At 42.4% G+C, this 17,541-nt stretch overlaps 1 protein-coding gene across 1 annotated transcript in view; it reads left to right on the top strand.

Annotated features, from left to right (window-relative positions):
* USH2A (usherin) overlaps positions 1-17,541 on the top strand; it is a 1,179,609-nt gene that overhangs the window by 778,985 nt on the left and 383,083 nt on the right. Inside the window, exon 42 of the mRNA XM_040430191.1 lies at positions 10,428-11,056. Coding sequence (XP_040286125.1) covers positions 10,428-11,056 — 629 coding nt within the window. The remainder of the gene's footprint in view (positions 1-10,427; positions 11,057-17,541) is intronic.

Below are 17,541 nucleotides of genomic sequence, written 5' to 3'. Positions count from 1 at the left end.
ACAGGGCTGGTTCTAGCTTTGTTATAAAGAGATTGTCATGTACTATATGATGTCTTATTTTTATTTTATAAAATCCACACTGATCAGCTTTTCCCTGCAGCCCCCAGGGCTGGAAGTAGCACTTTGAATGTAACAGGAAGTATAGCTCCAGTCAAAGTATAGTGGCCATGCCAGGTTACTGCAGCTCCAATCCATTTTTAGTGTAAAGTAACATATGTGTGCTAATTTTCTGCAGGATGAGTTGTCACTTTTAGGTACCATTTTGTATATTTGTTGAACATACTATATAACGTTATTTTTTTCTTTTTTGGGGGGGGTTAAGTGTTTGGTACCTGGAGAAATTATTTGATGGTTCCAGGAGATGCAGTATTTGATGTACTAGAATAAATGAAGTTCTCTCCTCTTGGTATCATAAAATGTCCTTGCTCTAGAACAGCCAACTATCAAAGGTAGGCCACCATGTGTGATCAGTGGGAGCCCGACCTTCAGTATTCATTAATATAAAGGAGCCACAGCCCTCTCTACATTTCCAAGCCCACTTCACTATCGTACCCAACACAGAGGCACTCTCCTGTATGCCCCTTTGTCTTAGTACTGCAGCCCCGAAAATCACTTAAATGGAGCTAACCTACAGTACCAGACCCAGCTAGAAGACTATGGAGGGTAACTATGTCAGATACTGCTGTGAAAGGGCTCCCCAGCCCTTGGACAATTGGAAAGGGGAACGAGAACTGGACTCACCGGAGAAATTGGAGTGAAGTATGTAAACTATAAAAAAAATATATATATATATATTCGGATATAGATATATATTTGAAATTGTGTGAACACCTGGTAAGCAGGGGAGCACAACTTTACTTGTTACTTAGGGCCCCACTTTCTATTAAACCAGCCAATTCATTAAAATAAATCTGCAGATTGACGGGCATCTTAGGCCTTGGACCTTCACTTTTCACACAATGGTTGTTGTAAAATTTCCAAACCCTGTCAGAAACATTTGATTTTCATTGGCAGTACCTGCCAGTTGTGGCAGCATCCAGATGGCCATAAAAGCTGCAAAGGTATCAGCTGTTGGGTAGACCCAAAATCAACTTTTCTCCATAAGAAGTCACCAGTATTGGGGGCCCCATTAGAAATTGCACATTGATGCCTAGGAGCTTCAAGTTGCAATTCTAAAGCTCTATTTGAAGTTTCCATCGGTAGTCGCAGCAGATTTGCTGCATGCAGTGCTATTCTTCCCATAAAAATGATGGAAACCCCAACAGAACCTTATGGACACCATTATAAGTCAATAGGATCTGTTGGGTGCCTGTATACTTTGACAGATCCAGCAGAGAGTTGAGGTTTCCATGATAGTGTGAACAAATCTTAACAGGAATCAATCCACATTGGGTGCGGTAGACCCTCAAGATCCCATCTAAGCTAACAAAATAGCATGTAGTTTCATCTAAGGCCAAATCTACGTCCAAGACCTCTTGACTAGTTTTCCGGGGCTGCACTGATCAGCGTAGGGTATTCACAGTTCTACAAACCATAGAGAATAAACCAGTTCATACCAAGATCTCCAGTCATTTCCACTGGGTAAATGGAAACTAGTGTTGAGCAAATTTCCTGAAATTTGATTCGGATGTGATTTGGCCAAATTGGTTGCCAATAAATTCTAAATGAATCCAAATGCTTTAAGAAGTTGGGGATGACATTTTAGAACTCCTAGGACTCTATACAGCTCTTTTCAAGCTCTTTAATGGCATGATATTATTAGTAATGTAGATTTTTTATTGTTTTCAAAAGTCCAAAAATCCCTGCCAGTGACACCTTCTGGGTCCATGTGATCTTCCTTCTTCATTCTTTCCTGTGTCCTGTCCTCTAATCTGAAAAATGTCTGACACCATTGTGAGAAATTTACCCAAATCGAATTGCCCAAAAATTTTAACCCGGTTTGCAAAAATTCAATTCAAAGAAAATCGAATCGCTCATCTCTAATGGGAACCAAGAGAGGGATGCAGAAATCCGAAAGTAAATAAGCAGATTTCAATGGCGACAGATAATTGGGAAATATTTATAGCATTTTTCCCCTTCATTTCAAGTACAGACTTCTAAAGTAGTTGAAGAAAATAGCTTGCCATAAAAAAGATAATTTAATTTGCCGAAATGAAGCAATCTTCTTTTATTAATGATGGCGGTCCTGGAATATGAATCATAGATCTTCTTCTTTTTTTTTCTCTCCGGCGCTGTGGGATAGAGGAGAGAAGCTACAGCTCCTTTATCAATAATTACTTGTACAAATAATTGCAGGGAAGCCACAACAGATCTGTTATTCCCCTCCTGCACGCTCCCATAGCTGTCCGTGTAGCTGTCATCGTTAGCCGTCTCCCATCCAGCGGCGCGAGCATTGACAACATGTTATATTCTACATTGATTTTACAGTTAAGGACTTGATGGTGATATATAGGGATTTTAAGAATTCAGCTGAGAGGCTGACTTTTGCCTTTTATCATTCCATTAAAATTTTATAACCATCTTTTTCATGTCATCTCAGCCATGAATTCTTACTTTAGAAAGTGATCGCTACAGCTGTGAACATAACTTTTCTCTTGTTCAAAGCTTCTCATTGTATTAGCCAACCAGCCCAATTACAGGCGCCACTTGTGTTTTACATAATCGGGACGACCCTCTTGACACGCCGTACCGGGAGACCGGATTGCTACGTAAAATCTGACTGTAGCCGTACACTGGAGATATGCGTTGGGCAAATGGAACCATCAAAAGCATGCTGCTAGAAGAATAAGTAAAGGGGCTAGAAAAAAAAACGGCTGCTTTTTTCAATACCTGACTCAGCCCATGGACAGACGTGGAACTGTTTTTGTAAGGAAAAAAAAAACAGCCATGTCTTTGTAATCTGTACAAAACATTTAAAAGTTCTAAAAAAAATTTTTTTTTTTTTTCTATTCTCATGCACCATTTGATCCTATTAATTCACAATAAAAAAAAGGGGGTGCAATGGCTTAATAGAAGTTTCTGGCCGCATTATTAGAGGGAAATAGAGCCTCACACTATTCAGACTCCAACTTCCACTCTAGCAGGGACTTCTACAGGGCATATGAGCACTGTGTGGCACTATAACTGAGCACTGTCACTAAATAGCAGGATGGGGTATGGTGGTCCGATTAAAGGGGTTTTCCAGCCTGACAGAAATTGGAGGCAGTGGGCTCGGAGTGGCCTAAAAACATAAATGAACAGTAAGGTTCCCCTTACTGAATATTGTTCCAATGTTGAGGCTGCTCTCTACATTTTGCTCCTATCTCAGCACACAAGAAATGCCTCCTGGGTCATTGCTGTAGCCAGTGATTGGCTGAGGGGCATTATTAGGCTTCTTCTGTATGTTGAGATGAGTACAGCGTGGACCCTGGCACCATCAGACCAGTAGCTGCCGGGGACTTGTGAGCTGATAATTTTTTTTTACATTTTCAGGCCACTCTGAGTCAGCTGTTACCAGTTTTTTTTTTAAATGGGGTTTTCCACTTGGCATCAACATCCTTTAAAAGAATCATTTATGAAGGTAGCTGTAATGTTGTAATGTATTTCTGTTACCTTTATTGTAAATTCAATTTGCATTTACAAATTCGTGGTAACAAAACACTTTTCCCTGAAATGGCGGTAAAACGAAAAAATTTAAATCATTTTGAGCGCAAAGAGGCCACCGCAGCTATCTAGCTTGAAGATCCTGTGTGAAATCTTGTGCACGGTGACCTATGCCAGCCAGCGTGATGATGTCATCACGCACCGCATGAGATTTTGCGCTGGATCTTCAAGCAAGATGGCTGCGGCGGCCTCTTTGAGATCAAATGGATAAAGTAAGTACAATAAAAATGTTTTTTTACGTGATCAACCCCTGAAAGGCCCTAATATTCATCCCAGATGCTGCGATCAGTGAAGAAAGCAGCATCTGAGGGGTTCAATGACTGGGATGGGGGGGGGGAGCGCTCCCTGTCATTGCACCCGCTACTTACAAAGAAATGCGCTTTGTATAATTCGGCGAAGCAGCCTGATCGATATTTTAAGAACTTTGCTCATCTCTAATAGTAATCCTGGAAAACCCCTTTAAGGTACTGTATTGTTACTGTTTGAAATCTGGTTATGTAAGCGCTATTGATAAAAATGTTATAGTGCATACCTTGTACCGTACCATTTGTTAGAGAAATAACAATTTTAATTTTAGAAAAAATAATAACGCATTTCGCTAAATCATGTGATCACGTTGGCTGGAAGAGATTTCACGTGGATTCTTCAATCAAGATGGCCACGATGGCCTCTCCGCAAGCAAATGGATGAGGTGATTTCAGGAAAAATACAGTAGATTCGTTACCACAAAGCGCGAGGAAATTCGACTTTGTGGTGAATCAAATTTTTCTTGAATTTCGGATCGATGTCAATTCGTTTGACTTCGATTCGCTCATCACTAATCATGACATTTTTCTATGTATGACTTTTGCAAAAGTCACAAGACACGCCAGGCAACCCCCTGGTTTAGGCCTCATGCACACGACCCTATGTATTTTGCGGTCCGCCAAAAATACGGATGACGTCCATGTGAATTCCGTATTTTGCGGCACGGAATAGTTGGCCTCTAATAGAACAGTACTATCCTTGTCCGTAATGCGGACAATAAAAGGACATGCTCTATTTTTTTGCAGAACGGAAATGTGGACATACGGAAACGGAATGCACACGGAGTACCTTGCTTTTTTTTGCGGACCCATTGAAATGAATGGTTCCGCAAAACAAAAACGGAACGCACACAGAAATAAAAGTTCATAAATTTGGTGCAGGCACACAAAGCAAAGCCAGAATTAAAACTGACACAAAAACAACCTGAAATGATAAATGACCCCCAAAGTTCTAGCAGTTTTTCTTCACTCTTAGGGTTCCTTGCATTTATTATATTTTTTTTTTAATTCAGCATTTTTCCTAAATTTTTTATAGGCTTCTCTATAAGACTTGTGAAATGTGTGTTAAAAAAATTCAGAATTTAAAAAACTACTCTATGTGAAGAACGACTAAGAATATATGTGCTTGACAATTTTCCTTCATAAAATGAATTAGTATGTATTTTAAAGTTAACTTAATTCCCCTTAAACGTTGTGAACCTATGGGGGAATTTCCTCTGCGTGGGCATTACAATGTGAGCAGGGGGATTAGTCACTTGATTGGCAAAGTAAAAAAGCTAAACAAAAAAAAAGGTATGAAACCTTTCCCTTTTGTGTTGAGAGAAACAGCCACCATGAGGGTTTGGAGAGGGGGGACTGACCTCTAGAGATAAGGGAATTGATTCTGCAGAATTAAAATTTGACCTGAAATTTTTAATTTTTTATTTAGAATCTGAATTTTTTTGCTGATATAGAGAACATTTTAAAATCTTTTGAAGCAGTTCTGATTCAGATCGAATTGATTCTGGTCCAAATTGAATCCGGTGCCCATTTTCTGAAAATTTACCTCTCAATCAATTTTAGTAAAACTTGTAAAATACATTTTTAAAACCATTCAATTTTATTCAGTCTTGGTTTGGTTATTCAGCTTTGTTTTGCTAAGCTACTCCTCAGGGGTTAAACCATCCTCACTGCCCGTCATCTATGCCGGTCCCCGAGGAAGGTCACACTCTGACCAAAAAGTCATCATCAAACCTTTACTGGAAGCGAGCGGCTCCATTCTGTATTATACGTGCGCTATATATAATAAACATTCCCAAATTCTCCATTTGACATATTTTGTTACATTTTAAACCTCTGACATTTTGAAACGTTAAAAAAAACAAAAACCCAAAGCTGTTTTAAACAATTTACCAAACCATACGCAAGTATATCTATTTTTTAAGATACATAATAAAATCTATGGCTCTCAGACAGACGGAGCAAAAAAGAAAAAAAAAAAGGGAAAAAATTCACATAAATGTCAAAACTTGCTCCGGGCTAAAAAAAAAATATATATATATATATATATATATATATATATATATATATATAAAAATAAAAAAAAACTAGGTGATACTATTTCTCTGATCTGCTGTAGCAATTTTGACTTATCAGGATGTGGTTTATAAGAATGCTAAATGTCCTCGAATTACAGCTGTTCCGCTGATCAGTGATTGAGGCAGACCGCTGTTATTGCACCGTGTTCTTGCTTGTACCTAGAGAGCAGTAAAGCTTCGATATAATAAAAGGCACCTGCATTTTAAATGAAATTTCAATTGAAAAACTTAACAGCCCTTCAAATTGCAGAATTTAACGCAGCCCAGTAAAGCTTAAATAACACTTTCCCTCCGCAGACCGAGGCTTTTGCATTCAAGGTGACTTGATTGTGTCGCGTGGCGGAATTATTTACAATTAAGCCATCTCTCCGGGGGGCCCCCAGAGAGTAGTTGCTATTGCACAACACCTAGGCAGGCATATGGTTGCTCTTTTTCAGTATTCATCCCGGCTCTTGAACCTTTATGGTAATTGAATCTGTTAGAGTGCTGAGTGGAAGAGGCATAAAAACCTGTTAACCCAAAGGTCAGATCTGTGCATTGTTTATTTATCAGCGGGTAAAAGAGCTAAATCGGCAGCTTCTGTCACAGTCACAATAAAAAATCACCCGCGATATGAGCAGGGAGTAGATAAATTGCCGAACGTGGATTAGAATCCCAAGCGCTAACAATGGATGCAATGTATCAACGCAAAGTATCGTAAAATTAAAATATATGCATATGTGTTCAAGCTTTATGGCGTACAGTTAGGATGTTATTATTTGGGATGCGTTAAACCGTTCATCTTGGAGGACGAGTATCTGGTTAAAGCCAAAAGCACGGTTTACGGTGTATTCTGCAGGCTGTGGTGGAGCAAGTTGCTTAGCAACCACTAGACTTCCTGTCTGAGTGACTACCACTTCAGTACAGGTGGACATGTTACTGAGTAGTCACAGGAGGTTCAACACACGAGAAACTACAGAAGCATGGTGCTTCACAACTCTAATTCCCGAGAACGCTACTGCAGTCCTGGTTGCCATGGTTACTTAGCAATATTAGAAGCATCATACTTACATGCTGCGCTGTCTGTGCCCGGCTGGGAGCTCTTCCTACTGGTAAGTGACAGGTCTGTGCGGCGCAATGATCTGTCACTTACCAGTAGGAGGAGCTCCCGGCCGGTCACAGACAGCGCAGCAGGTAAGTATGATGCTTCTAATATTGCTAAGTAACCATGGCGACTGCAGTAGCGTCCTGGTTGCCATGGTTACCGATCGGAGCCCCAGCGATTAAACTGGGACTCCGATCAGAACTCTCCGCTGCCACCAATGATCGGGTGGGGGGGGGAGAGGGGAGGCCGCACACTGTGCCGCCAATGAAAATAATACAATAGAGGGAGGGAGGGGGGGCCGGGGGGGCCGCACACTGTGCCACCAATGAAAATAATACAATAGAGAGAGGGAGGGAGGGGGGGCCGCACACTGTGCCACCAATAAAAATAATACAATAGAGGGAGGGAGGGGGGGCCGGGGGCTGCACACTGTGCCACCAATGAAAATAATACAATAGAGGGAGGGAGGGGGGGCCGCACTGGCCACCAATGAAATTAAAACTGGGGAGGGAGGGGGGTCTGCCCCCTGCTGCCTGGCAGCCCCTGATCTCTTATAGGGGGCTATGATATGCACAATTAACCCTTTAGTTGCAGCACCTGAGGGGTTAATTGTGCGGATCACAGCCCCCTGTAAGAGATCGGGTCCTGCCAGGCAGCAGGGGGCAGTCATGTACACAGTTCATAGTATATTCTAACTAGAAGCGTCCCCATCACTATGGGAACGCCTCTGTGTTAGAATATACTGTCGGTTCTGAGTTTTCACGAAGTGAAAACTCAGCTCTGAAAAAGCTTTTATGCAGACGGATCTTCGGATCCATCTGTATGAAAGTAACCTACGGCCACGGATCACGGACGCGGATGCCAATCTTGTGTGCATCCGTGTTCTTTCACGGACCCATTGACTTGAATGGGTCTGTGAACCGTTGTCCGTCAAAAAATAGGACAGGTCATATTTTTTTGACGGACAGGAAACATGGATCACGGATTGAATGGGTCCGCGATCCGCTGTGGCTGCCCCACGATCGGCGTTCGTGCATTGCAGGCCGCAGCACGGCCACAGGGCGCACACTTTTGTGTGCAGGAGGCCTTATCCTGAGGATAGGACATCCATATTAAACACTCAGACAACCCCTTGAATTACTATAACAATGATGTACTTGATTTGAGTTGATAAAATGCATTTGAAAGGCCAGTCGCTTAAAGTGATCCTCCAAGCAGTCCCTTACTAAGACCCTTCCCCTCAGTATATGTGTGAAAGTCGCCTAACAAACTTTCTTAATATTTATTAATTGTTCTGTAATAGAAACCAGTTCTCCGTGTGCTGACTTCCTGGTGAGCTTGTGTTTATATACATCAGCCAATCAGAAGAGGCAGAGCTGCAGTAGGAGGGAGGTAGCAGCAGCTTGAACCAATAAGGAGACAGGGGGTGTGTCTCAGACTACCTCATACTCCCTGTGGACATTGTAGCCGAACTGTAGTCACAGATCACAGCTCTGCCCTAATGAAGTTGATGTCAGATAATCGCCTGCTGTAAGTACTGACTTAACTACCATTTATGAGGTGATGACTGAACAGTGACTTTAATTCTAGGTTAGAATAACTCCATAACAGAGAATCTGATGGAACATGCCATAATCTTTTTTTTTTTCTGTTAACTTTTTTATTGGAATTCGACTAAATAAAACCTGAATTAAATCGGGAGGATATACAAGTACAGTAAGCCACCATGTACCTCTGTAGGAGCCCAATTACATCAGGGAGCAGTAATACAGCCATGCGCATGAGACCTGAGGAGTGCTGTAACTGACCAAGGTCCATCATGCACTGCCCTAATGCCCATATAGTCAGATTGTCTCTGTGTGTAGGATGTTTTTAAATAATATTTTAATTGAACGTTTTAAAAAATTGTACAAAAAAAATTAAAATTCAACAAAAAAAATCACTTTTCATCTCCCTTTTTCTCCTTAAAATGGATCTGTCTTCTCTCCTGACATGTCTGTTTTAGCAACTACTTGCATTCTCCATGTGATTACAATTCTCATGAATTGATGAGCTATTCCTTTATTACTCCTGCTAGAAATTATGAATGAATTACAAGCAGTTTGCAATGCAGGTCCAGTGTTACCAGTTGGGGGGTGTGGTCTGACATTATCCAATCAATGCTGCCAGTGTCAGGCTGTACCGGGACACCCCCCCAACTGGAAATACCCAGATGGAACTTTATTGCAAACTGCTGGTAATTCATTTATAACTTCTAGCAGGAATAATAAAGGAATAGCACATCATAGAGACATAAGACTAGATGCTGCAGCATTTTTATTACATGGGAAATGCAAGTTGTTACTACAACAGACATGTCAGGAGAGGGGACAGGTCCTCTTTAGGGATCAGGGAAAAAAATCATGGAATATTTCTGCAAACAAGATTGAAAGCAACCCAAAAAAATGAAATAATACCTAAGTGGTTGTCCTTATGCAATTACACTAGGAAATATTTTTTTCTATAAATTTTCCATCTCTCCTTGCAGAGAGGTATCACCCAAGAAAGGGAACGATCTCGCCAGCGCCACCTATTGGAAGTGGCTCCTATGCGTTAAGATCTGACTTTCCAACAAGCCTTGGGATTTGACAAAGGAATATAGCCAGGCCAAATATCCATCCATAGACAGCTGTTTCAGGGTGCTTGCCCCTCATTAGTATGGAGTAGGATTCTGGCTGGCTGAGTGCGATGTCTTGGAAGCTGCTTAGGCAGAGTGCTGAATCTCTTTAAAGGGGCCCCCAAACACCTGTCCATGGATGGATATCTGGCTTGGCTATATTGCCTTGTCAAATCCCAAGGCTTTGTGGAAAGTTGGATTTTGAGTCATAGGGGGTCACTTCCAATAGGTGGCACCAGCGAGATGGTTCTCTTTATTGGGAGATACCTCTGTGCCTATTCGTTTCCCATAGAGCATTGCCAATAAGTCTCCATACCATGGAGTACTTCCAGTAAGTCTCCATACAGGACTGGTCTTTTTAAGGAGATTCAGCACCCTTTCTAACCCATCTTTCCTTACAAAGAGGTTTGAATGACACCATTTAGCGGTGCTGGTATTGAAAATTTCTTCTACCAGGAAGTATTTTATAATTTTGGTTCATAGTGTTCTGTGTAGCTCTTGAATCTCCTTATAGAACACCATGTGGTTCCTCCAGGTACTGCAGGTGAAACATAGTAAGGCCAATGAAATGTAATCGTTTGAAGTGTTATCAAGATACTTGAATTACACAAATGAAACTACAAAATCACAACGTAATGTGGATGTATGTTTACCATTTGCAGAACCAGGATCCGTTGACCCACCTAGTCTCTTCCATGTCAAGTCAAGATCGATAACTGTTACTTGGCAACACCCATCAAAACCGAATGGAATAATAACCCATTATAACATTTACCAAAATGGAAGCCTAGAGGTGACTGTGCCAGGGAACAGATCAAGCCATACTTTCCATGCCTTAACCCCTTACACAAGTTACCTGTATCAGCTAGAGGGATGCACATCGGCGGGGTGTACAATGTCGAAGGAGTCACTAGTCACAGAGACCCTTCCAGATGCGCCAACCGATGTTCTACCACCCGATCTCCATTCTGATAGCCCCACTTCAGTGATGATAACATGGAAACCTCCGCTCCACCCGAATGGTATAATAGAAAGCTTCAGTATTGAAAGAAGGCTGAAAGGCACCAAACATGTGGACATTATCACAACGGGACCGGGGAATCACCAAATGCAGTATATTGATCAAGCGAGGGACATTAACCCGTGGAAGACGTATGAATACAGAATGGTCGCTACAACTTTCAATGGTGGAACAAACTATAGTGACTGGGTGGAAGTCACAACAAGACCATCAAGACCGGTGGGAGTGCAGCCACCAGACGTGGCTATATTAGGTCCATATACAGCAAAGGTGAGTTTCAATGTGATAAGCAAATGTCTGTAGTGACGATGACATAATCTGTTATGTTAGGGTAGATGTAGGTATATGATCTCTTCCAAATGATCTTTCTGCATGTTATAGCCATTTAGGCTCTGTTCACATCTGCCGTTTTATTTCTGGTTTCATCATAGGAACAGAAAAACATAAATAATGGCAGCAACCTATCCATCACATGCAGAACACCATTGGTGCCCAGTGGACACCATCGACTATAATGGTCATGGTGTCCATCGCTATTTTTCATGAGCTATTTTTATTTTTCTGGCCTTTTTTATGGATTCTGTGATGGAAGCTCCAAATGGATCCACCAGAGCAGATGTGAACAGAACCTAAACTGGGCATGGTTATCTTCCCAGACTTCCCACTTTTTGACCCAGCCTTACTATAGGCCTTCAATATGGTATCGGAGAATGTCTGACCACTAGGAATTCAGGTGATCTCCAGAACAAAGGGAAGCTAAGAATCTACATGAACCCTTTAGCACCAATTATTTCAGAAAAATATAATGTGTCGAGCACCATTCTAAAGGTGGTCATACACATTTTGGCCAAACCTGACAATTATGGCGGCTTTGGCGGACCAAATTATGTACATGTGGATGTGCCCATTCTGCCAGCAGATATCTGGCAAAAGAAGCGTCAGATATGTTGGATTTCTACATGCCCAATCCTTTTCCTCTTAGAGGTTGTGCAAGAATGAAGGGGTTTTTAGCAAACCCCCTCCCACTTGGCTAAACCTGTAAAGGGAAGATGGCCTACCTCCAGGTGCTGGCTCCCCAATTCTACTCCTCCCGGCCTACGATGCTCCGTTGGGCTCACTCGCTGAAAACATCCAGTTTTGCTTAGCTGCAGCCACTCACTGGCCCTGGCGGTGACCGGCTCCCCTTATATCATGACAAATGGTCACATGACACAATGGGATCTGGTCTCTGCCGCGGCCAGTGATTGGCTGCAGTCACGTCAAACCAGATCATTTCAGAGAGGGAGCCTAGCAGAGCACCGCAGGCCAGGAGGAGAAGGAGCAGGGAGCCAGTGCCAGGAAGCAGGTAAGTCATCTTCCCTTTACAGGTCCAGCCAAGTGGGGGAGGGGTTGCCAACCCCCCCCCTCCTATTCTTGCACAACCCCTTTAAGTGAGATAACAGAAAACACATGCATGCACTGCAAATCCAAGTATGCATGTGCATTCAGGCATAGGAAGGGAAAGGTGTCAAATGAGTGTCTGGCCAACAACTACTGAAGCTCTATGGTGTAGCTATTCACGCATACACGTGCTTGCTATGGGAAGAGGGGAATCTGCCACTGCCAGAAATCTCCCTTGAGAACAAAGGATCGGGCATGTTGAAATTCAGTATGACCAACCTTTTTCTTTTTGTCTTTTGCCATAATACTGTTGTAAACAGCTCATATTACATGACATGGCTGGCTGACATTGGAGGGTCTGGCTTGTGTGTGACCAACTACCTTTCGAGGGGGCAGAGCTTTCCTAGGAGTCATTGTATACTTCTGTTTGTTGATAAAGTTCTGTTCGCAGTCCAATGGGAGCAAAAAGTAAAGGGCTGATTTACTCTAATGGACCCCGTAATCTGTCCTTAATCACACATAAAAAGTCATAAAGTGATATTATAAAGGAGCGAGGCTTCCAGGACGACCAAAGAAGTTTTCAATTATTTCCAGAATTCATGTGGGAGCGCGCTCTGGGGGGCTGGAGAACTACTATTGCTTTGGCTGGCGTACAAAAACTTCATTCAAGGGAAATTAGTGTAACCAAACAAGAGGGATTTTTGTAGCTTTGAAGCGTCTTTTGTGTCAACACAGGCATGCTTCTGTGAATATAGCCTTGTACATATGCCAAATGCGCTGCTACACCGGTTTGATCAGCAGAACACAAAGCGCGGCTCATTTGTACCGGTGCGAGAGGCTCAGCCTGTGAAGACGAAATAGGCAAAAAAAAAATAAAAATGCAAAATAGACGAACGTGATTTTTAAACTTTTTGTTTTATTTGCAGAGATTATTGTGTAATGTGTTATTAAAGGGGTAATCCCATGCTTAATGTAATAAATTAAAATCAGACATCATATAGGACATGACAATCTATAGAACCAGCCCGGTACCTCACATGGGTCCAGAGATCTCCCCATTCATTGCCCTGACAGATCTATTTCAAGCTGGCAGTTTAAGGGCATGCACTTTCTCGGGAAGGGGGGCATGTTCTTTCTACTGCAACTGGTGTCAGTTGAAGGATGGAACTGAGCGTGTGCTTCCATCTCAGTGTGCTGGACAGAGAAGTTAGAAAAAGAGCAAACAGCAGGTGGCGCTATATAGATAGATTTCAGTGAATAACTCACTGGCTTTATTACATTTTTAATTACATGCAACTACAAAAGAAATCATATTTAAGTGTTGGTTCGAAAAAGTCTTATTTTTTTCTGGAAATAAATCAAGTTATTAAGATTAAAAAAAAAAATTTTATTTGCCCACAGCTAGGGGTACCTTCTGGAGAAATCTATACTTTCCTGCTCCCACCACTTCATCCTGCTCTGTGACTCCTGGGCTGTCTTCACTGGACTACCGGTCCCTGTCCTGTAAACTTCCGGACGGATAGGGCACATGCACCTTGCCAGCCATAGACCCACCAGTGATGTGCCACCTAGGGACACGTCACCACTGAGGCCAGTTCTTGGCTGCAGCGGCGCACATGACCCTGTCTGTGGGGACGTTGACTGTAAGGCCAGTGAAAAGAGCTCAGGGGCCTCAGAGCAGGGACGGAGCAGCAGGGAGCAAGTGAGCATGGATTTTTTTCGCAGGTACCGCTGGCTCGGGGGCAAATAAATAAAAAAATACCAAAAATACGTACAAGCCCTTTATATTGCTTTATATATTGTAATTACTCCAGTCACCTGATCTTGTTGGCTGTAGTTGTTATATCCATTGACTTCGTGCAGAGATTATACGAGTCTCTGGGTAGTGTTGGAACAGTGGTCAGGGGTCTGGCAGAGCTACAGTGTAAGGGCTCGTTCACACGAACGTGTGCTGCCCATTGCCGTATAGCGGCCCGCATTTGCGGATCCGCAATACACGGGCACTGTTCCGTGTGCATTCCGCATTCACTTCAATGGGTCCGCAACTCCGGAGATGCGGAACGGTGCGGAACTGAAGCACGGAACGGAACACTACAGAAGCACTACGGAGTGCTTCCTGGGGTTCTGTTTTGTGCCTCCGCACCGCAAAAAGATAGAATTTGCTCTATCTTTTTGCGGAACGGACGGATCGCGGACCCATTCAAGTGAATGGGTCTGCGATCCCCATGCGGCTGTCCCACGGACAGTGCCCGTGCATTGCGGACTGCAATTTGCGGTCCACAGCACGGGCACGGGCTTCACACGGTCGTGTTTGCAGATCATTTCAATGGGGCCACAAAAGATGCTCTCTGCATCCGTATGTCCGTTCAACAGCCCTGCAAAAAAATAAAACATGTCCTATACCTACCACTGTAAAGAAAAAGGGGCCACAATACTGAATCAGCGCTGTGGTCCCCTCATTATCCTGATCGGTGGGTGCCCCAGAGATTGGACTATTACTTTTCAAAAAGGGATGCAATATATACCAATACTGTATGAGATGTGAATACCCCTTTAAGATACCAGCGCTCTTCTTAATCTCATTTTATTTGTCTTCATTTGATATCCTCAGGATTATAAAACCGTGACCGCTTTCTTCCAAAAACAGCGCCACACCTGTCCACAGGTTGTGTGCGATATTGCAACTTGCTGCTATCGCTTTAATGAATCTGCGCTGCAATACTTGACACAACCTGTATGTTTCTAATCATGAACAACCCCTTTAAATTGGTCTGTAACAGGGTCTGTGGTTTGTAGAACAGTGGACGGATGATCCTTGGGATTTCCATCCATCGTGTACGGCCTCATGCACACGACCATAGTTATGGTGGACCCATTCACTTCAATGGGGCCGCAAAAGATGCGGACAGCACTGCGCGATCTAGCGCAGGGCAAGGGAGCGCATCGGAGCATGAACTGCTCCGATGCTCAAGTCAGGGGGTGCTGCCTGGGTGAAAATAAGGGTATGTCCGGGTTCAGCTCTGAACCTGGACAATCCCTTTAACCACCTCAGCCCCCAGTGCTTAAACACCCTGAAAGACCAGGCCACTTTTTACACTTCTGACCTACACTACTTTCACCGTTTATTGCTCGGTCATGCAACTTACCACCCAAATGAATTTTACCTCCTTTTCTTCTCACTAATAGAGCTTTCATTTGGTGGTATTTCATTGCTGCTGACATTTTTACTTTTTTTGTTATTAATCGAAATTTAACAATTTTTTTGCAAAAAAATGACATTTTTCACTTTCAGTTGTAAAATTTTGCAAAAAAAACGACATCCATATAGAAATTTTGCTCTAAATTTATAGTTCTACATGTCTTTGATAAAAAAAAAATGTTTGGGTAAAAAAAAAATGGTTTGGGTAAAAGTTATAGCGTTTACAAACTATGGTACAAAAATGTGAATTTCCGCTTTTTGAAGCAGCTCTGACTTTCTGAGCACCTGTCATGTTTCCTGAGGTTCTACGATGGCCAGACAGTACAAACACCCCACAAATGACCCCATTTCTGAAAGTACACACCCTAAGGTATTCGCTGATGGGCATAGTGAGTTCATAGAACTTTTTATTTTTTGTCACAAGTTAGCGGAAAATGATGATTTTTTTTTTTTTTTTTTTCTTACAAAGTCTCATATTCCACTAACTTGTGACAAAAAATAAAAAGTTCTATGAACTCACTATGCCCATCAGCGAATACCTTGGGGTCTCTTCTTTCCAAAATGGGGTCACTTGTGGGGTAGTTATACTGCCCTGGCATTCTAGGGGCCCAAATGTGTGGTAAGGAGTTTGAAATCAAATTCTGTAAAAAATGACCTGTGAAATCCGAAAGGTGCTCTTTGGAATATGGGCCCCTTTGCCCACCTAGGCTGCAAAAAAGTGTCACACATCTGGTATCTCCGTACTCAGGAGAAGGTGGGGAATGTGTTTTGGGGTGTCATTTTATATATACCCATGCTGGGTGAGATAAATATCTTGGCAAAAGACAACTTTTCCCATTTTTTTTATACAAAGTTGTCATTTGACCAAGATATTTATCTCACCCAGCATGGGTATATGTAAAAAGACACCCCAAAACACATTCCTCAACTTCTCCTGAGTACGGGGATACCAGATGTGTGACACTTTTTTGCAGCCTAGGTGGGCAAAGGGGCCCATATTCCAAAGAGCACCTTTCGGATTTCACTCCTCATTTTTTCCTGAATTTGATTTCAAACTCCTTACCACACATTTGGGCCCCTAGAATACCAGGGCAGTATAACTACCCCACAAGTGACCCCATTTTGGAAAGAAGACACCCCAAGGTATTCCGTGAGGGGCATGGCGAGTTCCTAGAATTTTTTATTTTTTGTCACAAGTTAGTGGAAAATGATGATTTTTTTTTTTTTTTTTTTTTTTTCATACAAAGTCTCATATTCCACAAACTTGTGACAAAAAATAAAAACTTCCATGAACTCACTATGCCCATCAGCGAATACCTTGGGGTCTCTTCTTTCCAAAATGGGGTCACTTGTGGGGTAGTTATACTGCCCTGGCATTCTAGGGGCCCAAATGTGTGGTAAGTAGGTAAATGACCTGTGAAATCCGAAAGGTGCTCTTTGGAATGTGGGCCCCTTTGCCCACCTAGGCTGCAAAAAAGTGTCACACATCTGGTATCTCTGTATTCAGGAGAAGTTGAGGAATGTGTTTTGGGGTGTCTTTTTACATGTACCCATGCTGGGTGAGATAAATATCTTGGTCAAATGCCAACTTTGTATAAAAAAATGGGAAAAGTTGTCTTTTGCCAAGATATTTCTCTCACCCAGCATGGGTATATGTAAAATGACACCCCAAAACACATTCCCCAACTTCTCCCGATTACGGAGATACCAGATGTGTGACACTTTTTTGCAGCCGAGGTGGGCAAAGGGGCCCATATTCAAAAGAGCACCTTTCGGATTTCACAGGTCATTTTTTACAGAATTTGATTTCAAACTCCTTACCACACATTTGGGCCCCTAGAATGCCAGGGCAGTATAACTACCCCACAAGTGACCCCATTTTGGAAAGAAGAGACCCCAAGGTATTCGCTGATGGGCATAGTGAGTTCATGGAAGTTTTTATTTTTTGTCACAAGTTAGTGGAATATGAGACTTTGTATGAAAAAAAAAAAAAAAATAAGCATTTTCCACTAACTTGTGACAAAAAATAAAAAATTCTAGGAACTCGCCATGCCCCTCACGGAATACCTTGGGGTGTCTTCTTTCCAAAATGGGGTCACTTGTGGGGTAGTTATACTGCCCTGGCATTTTCCAGGGGCCCTAATGTGTGGTAAGTAGGTAAATGACCTGTGAAATC

Source organism: Bufo bufo, chromosome 4, assembly GCF_905171765.1.
Source record: "Bufo bufo chromosome 4, aBufBuf1.1, whole genome shotgun sequence".
In the NCBI taxonomy this organism is placed as follows: Eukaryota; Metazoa; Chordata; class Amphibia; order Anura; family Bufonidae; genus Bufo; species Bufo bufo.
The sequence above is the reverse complement of the archived record's forward strand: the minus strand, read 5'-3'. Positions and strand labels throughout refer to the sequence as shown.